At 46.0% G+C, this 14,763-nt stretch overlaps 1 protein-coding gene across 1 annotated transcript in view; it reads left to right on the top strand.

Annotated features, from left to right (window-relative positions):
* LOC139540490 (copine-5-like) overlaps window positions 1-14,763 on the top strand; it is a 318,345-nt gene that overhangs the window by 70,414 nt on the left and 233,168 nt on the right. Inside the window, exons 3-5 of the mRNA XM_071344363.1 lie at window positions 1,785-1,825; window positions 3,750-3,796; window positions 13,633-13,736. Of these exons, the coding sequence (XP_071200464.1) occupies window positions 1,785-1,825; window positions 3,750-3,796; window positions 13,633-13,736 (192 nt within the window). The remainder of the gene's footprint in view (window positions 1-1,784; window positions 1,826-3,749; window positions 3,797-13,632; window positions 13,737-14,763) is intronic.

Raw genomic sequence — 14,763 nt, 5'->3', positions numbered from 1 at the left:
AGACAGAGACAGAGAGATCCTTGTGTGTGGCTGCTCCTGGTGAGTGTGTTCTGGTGTTTCTGTAATATATAGTCATCTGCTTCAGAGCAGCGTCACAATCACAACCTGCAGGAAATCTGCCATTTTCATCTTCACACTTGAAGGGTGAGAAAGAGAAGAGGAGGTAAGGAGACGCAGTGTTGAGGGGTGAATATGGTGAGTAGAAAGTGAGGATAGAGAAGACAGGGAAGGGGAAGAGGAGCGGGGTCAAGGGGTGAGGGGAGGATGAAAGGGGAGACAAAAGAACTACGTTTGAGGGGATGGGAGGATGAGTGGAAATCAAGGGGAGGAGAGGCAGGCTCGAGGGCTGATTGGGTTGAGGAGAGACAGAGGCAATGTTCCCTCTAAGCTGTGCGTGCGGACAGATCTTGTTTTGAGATCAAAGCAAGAGCTACATGTAGCAACGTGTGCACATTTGTACATTTGTTCATATCCTTTGCTAGTTAGTGAGTTATTAGATATAGATCATTTGTAGTCCACAATGTGGGAGTGATTCCTATAAGAGCACAAAATGTGTGCATTTCTAGATATCTTTGTAAAGCGTATCAGGTAAATTGAACCTCCATTTAATAAACTAGGCAAGTCAGTTAAGAACAAATTCTTATTTACAATGACGGCCTAGGAACAGTGGGTTATAACGGCCTTGTTCAGGGGCAGAACGACAGATTCGAGACAGGCTTGAATAAGCTAAGTAGCCAATAGGCAGAGGGTAGCATAATTTGTCTGATTCTCTGTAATAATGGTATGGGAATAATGATGCATTTAATTTTGTAAAGTGGTTTCTTGCGTTAAACAACACAACAGCATTTTCAGTCACCTCCTTGTCTGAAGGACAAGTGAATAAACAGGTTAATGTCAAGCCCTGCATGTTTTTATCCAAAGTCTCATGGAATGTAGACCTACATTGAACACCACACATTGGCTGCTACTGTAGGCTGAATGATAGAACAGCTATTTCCATGTTAAAATGTTATGGGACGTATTTTCTCCTTTGTTGTTGATGGTAGGCCACTCTGGTAGGCCTACATTATGATCAAATATCCACCATACCCTACTTGACCAATGTTAAAGCTGTAACTTAAAGCTGTTCACAGTAAACGCCTGCCGGAAGTTGCACAGAATTTTCACAATGTTCAAGTCTGTGCTCAGCAGTCCTGAAATTTGCTGAGTGCTTACATTTGTTTGAGGGAACATTGGACAGAGGTGTAGAGTAATTACAGGTTGGCTGTAAGGAGAGCGAGGTAAACAGGTAGACAGGATACTGCAGTAATCAGGATACCATTGAGGTGGCTACAGATCCCTTTAATTCGCTCTGTTGGTACTACCTCCAACCAAAAATCTGATTATAGTTTCTGTGTTCTGACACACACACACACACACACACCAAGCTGCACGCCATCAGACACACGACTACACCGTTATCAGTCTGTTGATGTGCTTGTATGAAGCAGCTGACAAGGAAAACTGAACAACTGTTCATCAACCATTGATGACTTTATGTAGTAAATTGTAATTTTCTGATTGCCATTGAAATAGTATGTTTCAGGAAATGTACCTCCAATGGGAACTTAATACATCCCAGGACCCACTCTGAACACCATTAATACCTGTGGTTACAATAACGACTCATGTTATTACTGACGCTAAGCACCGAACAAGTGGAGAAATTGGTGTCTGATGTATTTCAATGAGGTGATGAAGTTGATTAATGTTGATAGGCTTCCCCTTTCCTTTTTTTCTTTCAGGAATCTTCTAGATAAAGACACATTCTCCAAATCTGACCCATGTGAGTCAACTTTCCATCTGCTTCCTCCCTCTCTACCTTCCTCCCTCTCAACCTTCCTCCCTCTCTACCTTCCTCCCTCCCTCTCTACCTTCCTCCCTCTCTACCTTCCTCCCTCTCTACCTTCCTCCCTCTCTACCTTCCTCCCTCTCTACCTTCCTCGCTCTCTACCTTCCTCCCTCTCTACCTTCCTGCCTCTCTACCTTCCTCCCTCTATACCTTCCTCCCTCTCTACCTTCCTGTCTCTCTACCTTCCTCCCTCTCTACCTTCCTCCCTCTCTACCTTCCTGTCTCTCTACCTTCCTCCCTCTCTACCTTCCTCCCTCTCTACCTTCCTCCCTCTCTACCTTCGTCCCTCTCTACCTTCGTCCCTCTCTACCTTCCTGCCTCTCTACCTTCCTCCCTCTCTACCTCCTCCCTCTCTACCTTCCTGTCTCTCTACCTTCCTCCCTCTCTACCTTCGTCCCTCTCTACCTTCGTCCCTCTCTACCTTCCTGCCTCTCTACCTTCCTCCCTCTCTACCTCCACCCTCTCTACCTTCCTGCCTCTCTACCTTCCTCCCTCTCTACCTTCCTCCCTCTCTACCTTCCTCCCTCTCTACCTTCCTCCCTCTCTACCTTCCTCCCTCCCTCTCTACCTTCCTCCCTATGTCTGTTCACCTGTCGATCGGTCCGTCCATCTGTCCGCCCGTCTGTCTGTCCTTCTGCCCGTCCTTTTGTCTGACGTCTGTCCATCCAACCATCTGTTTGTCTGTCCATCGGTCCCTCATTCCCTCCCTCTCTCTTCTTGAGTGACAGTTGATTTGAGGAGTAGCTGTTAGCTTTGCCTTTAGCCTCAGTCTGCTGTTTATATTGATCTGCTGTCTTGAATCTGCAGCATCAATATCTATCTGCCTTTCTCTGATTGTATTTCTGCTCTCTCTCTCTCTCTCTCTCTCTCTCTCCCTCTCTCTCTCTCTCTCTCTCTCTCTCTCTCTCTCTCTCTCTCAATTCAATTCAATTCAATTCAAGGGGCTTTATTGGCATGGGAAACATGTGTTAACATTGCCAAAGCAAGTGAGGTAGATAATATACAAAAGTGAAATAAACAATAAAAATTTACAGTAAACATTACACATACAGAAGTTTCAAAGCAATAAAGACATTACAAATGTCATATTATATATATACAGTGTTGTAGCAATGTATAAATGGTTAAAGCACACAAGTTAAAATAAATAAACATAAATATGGGTTGTATTTACAATGGTGTTTGTTCTTCACTGGTTGCCCTTTTCTTGTGGCAACAGGTCACAAATCTTGCTGCTGTGATGGCACACTGTGGAATTTCACCCAGTAGATATGGGAGTTTATCAAAATTGGATTTGTTTTCGAATTCTTTGTGGATCTGTGTGATCTGAGGGAAATATGTGTCTCTAATATGGTCATACATTGGGCAGGAGGTTAGGAAGTGCAGCTCAGTTTCCACCTCATTTTGTGGGCAGTGAGCACATAGCCTGTCTTCTCTTGAGAGCCATGTCTGCCTACGGCGGCCTTTCTCAATAGCAAGGCTATGCTCACTGAGTCTGTACATAGTCAAAGCTTTCCTTAAGTTTGGGTCAGTCACAGTGGTCAGGTATTCTGCCACTGTGTACTCTCTGTTTAGGGCCAAATAGCATTCTAGTTTGCTCTGTTTGTTTGTTAATTCTTTCCAATGTGTCAAGTAATTATCTTTTTGTTTTCTCATGATTTGGTTGGGTCTAATTGTGCTGTTGTCCTGGGGCTCTGTGGGGTGTGTCTCTCTCTCTCTCTCTCTCTCTCTCTCTCTCTCTCTCTCTCTCTCTCTCTCTCTCTCTCTCTCTCTCTCTCTCTCTCTCTCTCTCTCTCTCTCTCTCTCTCTCTCTCTCTCTCTCTCTCTCTCTCTCTCTCTCCCTTTCTCTCTCCCTCAGTGTGTGTGCTCTATACCCAAGGAGTGGAGACCAAGCAGTGGAGAGAGGTGAGAGAACACACACACAAACACACACACACACACACACACACAAACACACACACCCTATAGGCTTCTAAGTCCAATTACACCCCTGCTGTGTGTATTGACTGTTTGAGGGAAAGAGTTTCTCTTAATGTTTTTCCATTCTTTTCAAATAGCACTTCATTTAACCCACTGCTGACATTGAAAAGTTGGAAGTTATGAAAGTTGTGGAATGATGGTAGACTCCTATTCATAACACCTGCAGCCTCAGCCTGATGAAAAATACAGAGTCATTAAGAACCCATCTGTGTGCCTGTGTGTGGTGTGTGTGTGTGTGTGTGTGTGTGTGTGTATGTGGTGTGGTGTGTGGTGTGTGGTGTGTGGTGTGTGGTGTGTGTGTGTGTGTGTGTGTGTGTGTGTGTGTGTGTGTGTGTGTGTGTGTGTGTGTGTGTGTGTGTGTGTGTGTGTGTGTGTGTGTGTGTGTGTGTGTGTGTGTGTGTGTGCCTGTATGTGGTGTGTGTGTGCCTGTATGTGGTGTGTGTGTGTGTGTTTGTGTATGTGGTGTGTGTGTGTGTGTGTGTGTGTGTGTGTGTGTGTGTGTGTGTGTGTGTGTGTGTGTGTGTGTGTGTGTGTGTGTGTGTGTGTGTGTGTGTGTGTGTGTGTGTGTGTGTGGTGGGGGAGGGGAGTTCATTCAGAGTTGGGTTGTGGAGGTCTGATAAGCTTAACCTCGTATTGTCTGATTTGCTGTCTGTGACGTCATAGTTATGAGTTGTACACTCCCCTTACAGCTCCTGTTTCAGTGTGTTACCATTCCCTGTGTCAGTGTGTTACCATTCCCTGTGTCAGTGTGTTACCATTCCCTGTGTCAGTGTGTTACCATTCCCTGTGTCAGTGTGTTACCATTCCCTGTGTCAGTGTGTTATCATTCCCTGTGTCAGTGTGTTACCATTCCCTGTGTCAGTGTGTTACCATTCCCTGTGTCAGTGTGTTAACATTCCCTGTGTCAGTGTGTTATCATTCCCTGTGTCAGTGTGTTAACATTCCCTGTGTCAGTGTGTTACCATTCCCTGTTTCAGTGTGTTACCATTCCCTGTGTCAGTGTGTTACCATTCCCTGTGTCAGTGTGTTACCATTCCGTGTTTCAGTGTGTTACCATTCCCTGTGTCAGTGTGTTACCATTCCCTGTGTCAGTGTGTTACCATTCCCTGTGTCAGTGTGTTACCATTCCCTGTTTCAGTGTGTTACCATTCCCTGTGTCAGTGTGTTACCATTCCCTGTGTCAGTGTGTTACCATTCCCTGTGTCAGTGTGTTACCATTCCCTGTGTCAGTGTGTTACCATTCCCTGTGTCAGTGTGTTTCCATTCCCTGTGTCAGTGTGTTACGATTCCCTGTGTCAGTGTGTTACCATTCCCTGTTTCAGTGTGTTACCATTCCCTGTGTCAGTGTGTTACCATTCCCTGTGTCAGTGTGTTACCATTCCCTGTGTCAGTGTGTTACCATTCCCTGTTTCAGTGTGTTACCATTCCCTGTGTCAGTGTGTTACCATTCCCTGTGTCAGTGTGTTACCATTCCCTGTGTCAGTGTGTTACCATTCCCTGTGTCAGTGTGTTACCATTCCCTGTGTCAGTGTGTTACCATTCCCTGTGTCAGTGTTTTACCATTCCCTGTGTCAGTGTGTTACCATTCCCTGTTTCAGTGTGTTACCATTCCCTGTGTCAGTGTGTTACCATTCCCTGTGTCAGTGTGTTACCATTCCCTGTGTCAGTGTGTTACCATTCCCTGTGTCAGTGTGTTACCATTCCCTGTGTCAGTGTGTTAACATTCCCTGTGTCAGTGTGTTATCATTCCCTGTGTCAGTGTGTTAACATTCCCTGTGTCAGTGTGTTACCATTCCCTGTTTCAGTGTGTTACCATTCCCTGTGTCAGTGTGTTACCATTCCCTGTGTCAGTGTGTTACCATTCCGTGTTTCAGTGTGTTACCATTCCCTGTGTCAGTGTGTTACCATTCCCTGTTTCAGTGTGTTACCATTCCCTGTGTCAGTGTGTTACCATTCCCTGTTTCAGTGTGTTACCATTCCCTGTGTCAGTGTGTTACCATTCCCTGTGTCAGTGTGTTACCATTCCCTGTGTCAGTGTGTTACCATTCCCTGTGTCAGTGTGTTACCATTCCCTGTGTCAGTGTGTTTCCATTCCCTGTGTCAGTGTGTTACGATTCCCTGTGTCAGTGTGTTACCATTCCCTGTTTCAGTGTGTTACCATTCCCTGTGTCAGTGTGTTACCATTCCCTGTGTCAGTGTGTTACCATTCCCTGTGTCAGTGTGTTACCATTCCCTGTTTCAGTGTGTTACCATTCCCTGTGTCAGTGTGTTACCATTCCCTGTGTCAGTGTGTTACCATTCCCTGTGTCAGTGTGTTACCATTCCCTGTGTCAGTGTGTTACCATTCCCTGTGTCAGTGTGTTACCATTCCCTGTGTCAGTGTTTTACCATTCCCTGTGTCAGTGTGTTACCATTCCCTGTTTCAGTGTGTTACCATTCCCTGTGTCAGTGTGTTACCATTCCCTGTGTCAGTGTGTTACCATTCCCTGTGTCAGTGTGTTACCATTCCCTGTGTCAGTGTGTTACCATTCCCTGTGTCAGTGTGTTACCATTCCCTGTGTCAGTGTGTTACCATTCCCTGTGTCAGTGTGTTACCATTCCCTGTGTCAGTGTGTTACCATTCCCTGTGTCAGTGTGTTACCATTCCCTGTGTCAGTGTGTTACCATTCCCTGTGTCAGTGTTTTACCATTCCCATAGTTGTCTATGTAATCAACGTTCCTCAATGTTCTGAACTTGGGAGTCTGTTCCGACAGGTCTGAGAACTCCTGAGCATCATAACAGAGTCTGTTCCGACAGGTCTGAGAACTCCTGAGCATCATAACAGAGTCTGTTCCGACAGGTCTGAGAACTCCTGAGCATCATAACAGAGTCTGTTCCGACAGGTCTGAGAACTCCTGAGCATCATAACAGAGTCTGTTCCGACAGGTCTGAGAACTCCTGAGCATCATAACAGAGTCTGTTCCGACAGGTCTGAGAACTCCTGAGCATCATAACAGAGTCTGTTCCGACAGGTCTGAGAACTCCTGAGCATCATAACAGAGTCTGTTCCGACAGGTCTGAGAACTCCTGAGCATCATAACAGAGTCTGTTCCGACAGGTCTGAGAACTCCTGAGCATCATAACAGAGTCTGTTCCGACAGGTCTGAGAACTCCTGAGCATCATAACAGAGTCTGTTCCGACAGGTCTGAGAACTCCTGAGCATCATAACAGAGTCTGTTCCGACAGGTCTGAGAACTCCTGAGCATCATAACAGAGTCTGTTCCGACAGGTCTGAGAACTCCTGAGCATCATAACAGAGTCTGTTCCGACAGGTCTGAGAACTCCTGAGCATCATAACAGAGTCTGTTCCGACAGGTCTGAGAACTCCTGAGCATCATAACAGAGTCTGTTCCGACAGGTCTGAGAACTCCTGAGCATCATAACAGAGTCTGTTCCGACAGGTCTGAGAACTCCTGAGCATCATAACAGAGTCTGTTCCGACAGGTCTGAGAACTCCTGAGCATCATAACAGAGTCTGTTCCGACAGGTCTGAGAACTCCTGAGCATCATAACAGAGTCTGTTCCGACAGGTCTGAGAACTCCTGAGCATCATAACAGAGTCTGTTCCGACAGGTCTGAGAACTCCTGAGCATCATAACAGAAAGGACTTAGTCTCAGTACAGTGATTCCATCACTAGTATATCTTTTATTACAATGTGTCTCTGGAACAGAACTGTCCAGACGGAATAGAGGGAGTGGGAGATAAATAGAAAGAGAGAAAGAAAGAGAGACCGAGAGAAGGAGAGAGAAAGGTGAAACTGAGATGAAAAGCTATGACACACATCCTGTCCGTTTGGGACAACTATTGACCATCATACAGTAGCAGAAAGGACCCTGTCTCAGAACACTGATCACTAGCTCTATTACTGCAATCAGTCTGTTAAAACCCAGAACTCTACCCTGTAATACTGTCCCAACCCAGAACTCTACCCTGTAATACTGTCACAACCCAGAACTCTACCCTGTAATACTGTCACAACCCAGAACTCTACCCTGTTATAGTGTCACAACCCAGAACTCTACCCTGTTATAGTGTCACAACCCAGAACTCTACCCTGTTATACTGTCCCAACCCAGAACTCTACCCTGTAATACTGTCACAACCCAGAACTCTACCCTGTAATACTGTCACAACCCAGAACTCTACCCTGTTATAGTGTCACAACCCAGAACTCTACCCTGTTATAGTGTCACAACCCAGAACTCTACCCTGTTATACTGTCACAACCCAGAACTCTACCCTGTAATACTGTCACATCCCAGAACTCTACCCTATAATACTGTCACAACCCAGAACTCTACCCTGTTATAGTGTCACAACCCAGAACTCTACCCTGTTATAGTGTCACAACCCAGAACTCTACCCTGTTATAGTGTCACAACCCAGAACTCTACCCTGTTATAGTGTCACAACCCAGAACTCTACCCTGTTATAGTGTCACAACCCAGAACTCTACCCTGTTATACTGTCACAACCCAGAACTCTACCCTGTAATACTGTCACATCCCAGAACTCTACCCTGTAATACTGTCACAACCCAGAACTCTACCCTGTTATAGTGTCACAACCCAGAACTCTACCCTGATATAGTGTCACAACCCAGAACTCTACCCTGTTATAGTGTCACAACCCAGAACTCTACCCTATTATAGTGTCACAACCCAGAACTCTACCCTGTTATAGTGTCCCAACCCAGAACTCTACCCTGTTATAGTGTCACAACCCAGAACTCTACCCTGTTATACTGTCACAACCCAGAACTCTACCCTGTTATAGTGTCACAACCCAGAACTCTACCCTGTTATAGTGTCACAACCCAGAACCCTACCCTGTTATACTGTCACAACCCAGAACTCTACCCTGTTATAGTTTCCCAACCCAGAACTCTACCCTGTTATAGTGTCCCAACACAGAACTCTACCCTGTTATAGATTCACAACCCAGAACTCTACCCTGTTATAGTGTCACAACCCAGAACTCTACCCTGTTATAGTGTCCCAACACAGAACTCTACCCTGTTATAGTGTCACAACCCAGAACTCTACCCTGTTATACTGTCACAACCCAGAACTCTACCCTGTTATAGTTTCCCAACCCAGAACTCTACCCTGTTATAGTGTCCCAACACAGAACTCTACCCTGTTATAGATTCACAACCCAGAACTCTACCCTGTTATAGTGTCACAACCCAGAACTCTACCCTGTTATAGTGTCCCAACACAGAACTCTACCCTGTTATAGATTCACAACCCAGAACTCTACCCTGTTATAGTGTCACAATCTTGATACAACAATGATCATCGTCTGAATAGTTGAATTAACTTTTATTTTATTGGAATTCCGTTGTTGTTAAAGTTCTTCCCTTCCTTCCTTCCTTCCTTCCTTCCTTCCTTCCTTCCTTCCTTCCTTCCTTCCTTCCTTCCTTCCTTCCTTCCTTCCTTCCTTCCTTCCTTCCTTCCTTCCTTCCTTCCTTCCTTCCTTCCTTCCTTCCTTCCCTAAAATGGACCCAGCACTGACTCTTGGGGTGCCCCAAAATAGTACAATTGAACCCCTCTCTATTACCTATTTGTCCTCCAACTTCTGAGAATGGAATGAGCAGTCTTGAATCACAGGAGAGGTTCTCGAGACATTTCATCTCTGTTATTCTTTATCCTCTGTGCCGTTTCTGTCTGTCTGTAAATGTCGTCTAACTGGGAGCCAGCCAAGCACCCGGTGTTGGGAGATTCATGTTTTATTGATGCGTTATCAGTAAAGATAGGTTTCCCTTCCTCTCTATTTCTGACTTTCTGTCTCACTCCCTCTCCTTTCCCCTCTCACTCCTTCTCCTTTCCCCTCTCGCTCCTTCTCCTTTCCCCTCTCACTCCTTCTCCTTTCCCCTCTCACTCCTTCTCCTTTCTGTCTCGCTCCTTCTCCTTTCCCCTCTCGCTCCTTCTCCTTTCCCCTCTCGCTCCTTCTCCTTTCCCCTCTCGCTCCTTCTCCTTTCCCCTCTCACTCCTTCTCCTTTCTGTCTCGCTCCTTCTCCTTTCCCATCTCACTCCTTCTCCTTTCCCCTCTCGCTCCTTCTCCTTTCCCCTCTCGCTCCTTCTCCTTTCCCCTCTCGCTCCTTCTCCTTTCCCCTCTCGTTCCTTCTCCTTTCCCCTCTCGCTCCTTCTCCTTTCCCCTCTCGCTCCTTCTCCTTTCCCCTCTCGTTCCTTCTCCTTTCCCCTCTCACTCCTTCTCCTTTCTGTCTCGCTCCTTCTCCTTTCCCCTCTCACTCCTTCTCCTTTCTGTCTCGCTCCTTCTCCTTTCCCCTCTCACTCCTTCTCCTTTCTGTCTCGCTCCTTCTCCTTTCCCCTCTCACTCCTTCCCTTCTGCCCTATCTCTCACATTCCATCTGACTCCTTCTATCACTCTCTCTCCGTCTCTCTCTCTCCCTATCTCTCTCATTCCATCTCTCTCTCCGTCTCTCTCATTTGATCTCTCTCACTCCATCACTTCTGCCCTCATCTCTCTCTCCCCATCTCTCTCCCCATCTCTCTCTTCCCCATCTCTCTCCATCATCAATCTCTCTCCATCTCTCTCACTCCTTCCCTTCTGCCCCATCTCCCTCCCCATCTCTCTCTCCCCATCTCTCTCTCCACCATCTCTCTCATTCCACCTCTCTCTCTTCATCTCTCTCTCTCCATCTCTCTCATTCGATCTCTCTCTCTATCTCTCTCTCTCCACCTCTCTCTATCATCTCTCTCCCCATCTCTCTTCTATCTCTCTCCCCAGCTCTCTCACTCCCTCCCCCATCTCTCTCTCTCCATCTCTCACTTTTTCCTCCTCCTCCTCCTTTCTGTTTCTCAATCTGAATAATGAATGGATCAACAGAAATAGCTGTGAACCAACTGCAGCCCACCCATTGTCACCAGCCTTTGGAGTCTACAGCATTCAACTATTGGGTCTCCACAGCGTACCACCACCATTCTGCTTCCTCTCTATGCTGTTTTACTAAACTTGATAAACAACCACTTACAAAACATGTATATGTTGTGTTCCAAATGACACCCTATCCCCTATGTAGTGCACTGCAGCCTGATAGGCCCGGGTCAAAAGTAGTGCACTACATAGGGGATAGGGTGTTTTTGGGACTTTTGACCAGGGCCTATAGGGCTGTAGTGCACTACTTTTGACCAGGGCCTATAGGGCTGTAGTGCATTACTTTTGACCAGGGCCTATAGGGCTGTAGTGCACTACTTTTGACCAGGGCCTATAGGGCTGTAGTGCACTACTTTTGACCAGGGCCTATAGGGCTGTAGTGCACTACTTTTGACCAGGATCCAATGACACCCTATTCCCTATGTAGTACATTACATTCTAACAATACACCACTTAACCACTGTTATGTGCTGTCTCGCCATACACTGCAGACGTTGGCCCATTTTACAGAACCATGGAACTGCCTCCTAATTTGAAGGGGTGTCCAGTATAGTGTATATATATCTTTTTTATAATAATACAATTGTTCAGAGAAAAATATTTTTTTTAAGAAGTAATATTTTTTGGACAAAAGATGTGTCAAAATTATTGCCATGTTTTGAAATCTGCATGAACACAATAAAATAACAATAATGAGGCTATATACAGGGGGTACGGGTACCAAGTCAATGTGCAGGGGTACAGATTAGTCGAGGTAATTTGTACATGTAGATAATAAACAGCGAGTAGCAGCAGTGAAAAAACAAAGGGGAGGGTGTCAATGTAAATAGTCTGGTGGCCATTTGATTAATTGGTCGGCAGTTTTATGGCTTCGGGGTTGAAGCTGTTAAGGAGCCTGGTGCTCCAGTACCTATTGTTGTGCGGTAGCAGAGAAAACAGTCTATGACTTGGGTGACTGGAATCTTTGTCAATTTTATGGGCCTTCCTCTAACACCGCCTAGTATAGAGGTCCTGGATGGCAGGAAGCTTGGCCACAGTGATGTACTGGACCATCCCCACTACCCTCTGTAGCGCCCTGCGGTCGGATGCCGAGCAGTTGCCATACCAGGCAGTGATGCAACCGGTCAGGATGCTCTCAATGGTGCAGTTGTAGAACTTTTTGAGGATCTGGGGACCATTGCCAAATCTTTCATCCACTTATTTATCCCTCTCTTCATCCCCCACTTCATCCCCCTCTTCCTCCCCCTTTTTCCCCGTTCCTACTGTCTCCTACTGTCTCCACTCTCTCTCCTACTGTCTCCTACTATCTTCACTCTCTCTCCTACTGTCTCCTACTGTCTCCACTCTCTCTCCTACTGTATCCTACTGTCTCCACTCTCTCTCCTACTGTCTCCTACTGCCTCCACTCTCTCTCCTACTGTCTCCTACTGTCTTCACTCTCTCTCCTACTGTCTCCTACTGTCTCCTACTGTCTCCACTCTCTCTCCTACTGTCTCATACTGTCTCCACTCTCTCTCCTACTGTCTCCTACTGTCTTCACTCTCTCTCCTACTGTCTCCTACTGTCTTCACTCTCTCTCCTACTGTCTCCTACTGTCTCCACTCTCTCTCCTACTGTATCCTACTGTCTCCTACTGTCTTCACTCTCTCTCCTACTGTCTCCTACTGTCTCCTACTGTCTCCACTCTCTTGCCAACTCTTTCACACCTTCCTCTCACTTCCTCCCTCTCTCTCTCCATCTCGCCCTACATCTCTCTACCCCTCTCTCCTCCCCTCCCTCCCTCCCTGCCTCCCTCCCTGCCTCACTTCCTCCCTCTCTCTCTACATCTCACCCTACATCTCTCTACCCCTCTCATCTCCCCTCCCTCCCTCCCTCCCTGCCTCCCTTCCTCCCTCTCCCCCTTTCTCTCTCGCTGTAGGGTAAGATGAGGTGATTAGTGGGCGTTCTCTGACTCAGTAATTAGAATGAGAGAGCAGAGCAGAGGCAGATCAAGGAGACACACACACACACACACACACACACACACACACACACACACACACACACACACACACACACACACACACACACACACACACACACACACACACACACACACACACACACACACACACACACACACACACACACACACACACACACACACACACACACACACACACACACACACACATAGAGGGTAGACGAAGCTGGATCAAGGAAACACATGATTTCCTCTACCATCAGGAGTGTGTTTTACGGTGTTTTACAGTCTCCTAATCATCCCTCTGTTGTCTCTCCGTCTCTCTGACAGGTGTGTGTCTCAGAGAGGGAATAATAATGAAGAGAGGATCTATAGATTTGTGTTGTTGGAGGATGTATAATTGCTGAATGATGATAATAAGTTAATAACTTGTATTTTCTTCCAATTTCTCCCCTTACCTTCCTTTTCCCTCTGTCTCTCTGTCTCCCTCTCTGTCTCCCTCTCTGTCGCTCTCTCTGTCTCTGTCTCTCTCTGTCTCTGTCTCTGTCTCTGTCTCTGTCTCTCTGTCTCTGTCTCTGTCTCTGTCTCTGTCTCTGTCTCCCTCTCCCTCTCCCTCTCCCTCGCTCTCTCTCTCTCTCTCTCTCTCTCTCTCTCTCTCTCTCTCTCTCTCTCTCTCTCTCTCTCTCTCTCTCTCTCTCTCTCTCTCTCTCTCTCTCTCTCTCTCTCTCTCTCTCTCTCTCTCTCTCTCTCTCTCTCTCTCTCTCTCTCTCTCTCTCTCTCTCTCTCTCTCTCTCTCTCTCTCTCTCTCCGTCTGTCTCTCTCTCTTTCCTCTCTCTCTCTCCTCCTCATCCTCTAGTTTGGTAGAACAGAGGTCATTGACAACACTCTAAACCCAGACTTTGTCAGGAAGTACATCCTGGACTATTTCTTTGAGGAGAAGCAGAATCTACGCTTTGACTTGTGAGTGATTATTTCCTTTTAACAGTATTCCTGTTGAGTCCCCACACAGACAACCCTCTGTTCCCTTGCTTCTCTCTCTGTCTGTCTCTGTATGTCTGTCTGTCTCTGTCTGTCTGTGTCTGTGGCTGTATGTCTGTATGTCTCTGTCTGTCTCTGTATGTCTCTGTATGTCTGTATGTCTCCGTATGTCTCTGTATGTCTCTGTCTGTCTCTGTATGTCTCTGTCTGTCTGTTTGTCTCTGTCTGTCTCTGTATGTCTCCGTATGTCTCTGTATGTCTCTGTCTGTCTCTGTATGTCTGTATGTCTCTCTGTATGTCTCTGTATGTCTCTGTTTGTCTCTGTATGTCTCTGTCTGTCTCTGTATGTCTGTATGTCTCTGTATATCTGTATGTCTCTGTCTGTCTCTGTATGCCTCTGTATGTCTCTGTATGTCTCTGTATATCTGTATGTCTCTGTATGTCTCTGTATGTCTGTATGTCTCTGTATGTCTGTATGTCTCTGTATGTCTCTATGTCTCTGTATGTCTGTATGTCTCTGTATGTCTGTATGTCTCTGTATGTCTCTGTATATCTCTGTATATCTGTATGTCTCTGTATGTCTGTATGTCTCTGTATGTCTGTATGTCTCTGTATATCTGTATGTCTCTGTATGTCTCTATATGTCTGTATGTCTCTGTCTCTGTCTGTCTCTTTCTGTCTCTCTCTTTCTCTGTCTGTCTATGTGTCTGTGTCTGTCTCCCTCTCTGTGTTGTCATGAAAGTAAACATCAGACAGACACTATGGCATAGAATGGATGACACACAGCACTCTTTTTCTCTCTCACATCATGTATCCATGTTTATTCTGTATCCAGGGTGATTCTGTATCCATGTTTATTCTGTATCCATGTTTATTCTGTATCCATGTTTATTCTGTATCCATGTTTATTCTGTATCCATGTTTATTCTGTATCCATGTTTATTCTGTATCCATGTTTATTCTGTATCCATGTTTATTCTGTATCCATGTTTATTCTGTATCCATGTTT

Source organism: Salvelinus alpinus, chromosome 2, assembly GCF_045679555.1.
Source record: "Salvelinus alpinus chromosome 2, SLU_Salpinus.1, whole genome shotgun sequence".
Lineage (NCBI taxonomy): Eukaryota > Metazoa > Chordata > Actinopteri > Salmoniformes > Salmonidae > Salvelinus > Salvelinus alpinus.
This window is presented reverse-complemented; position numbering and strand designations above follow the sequence as displayed.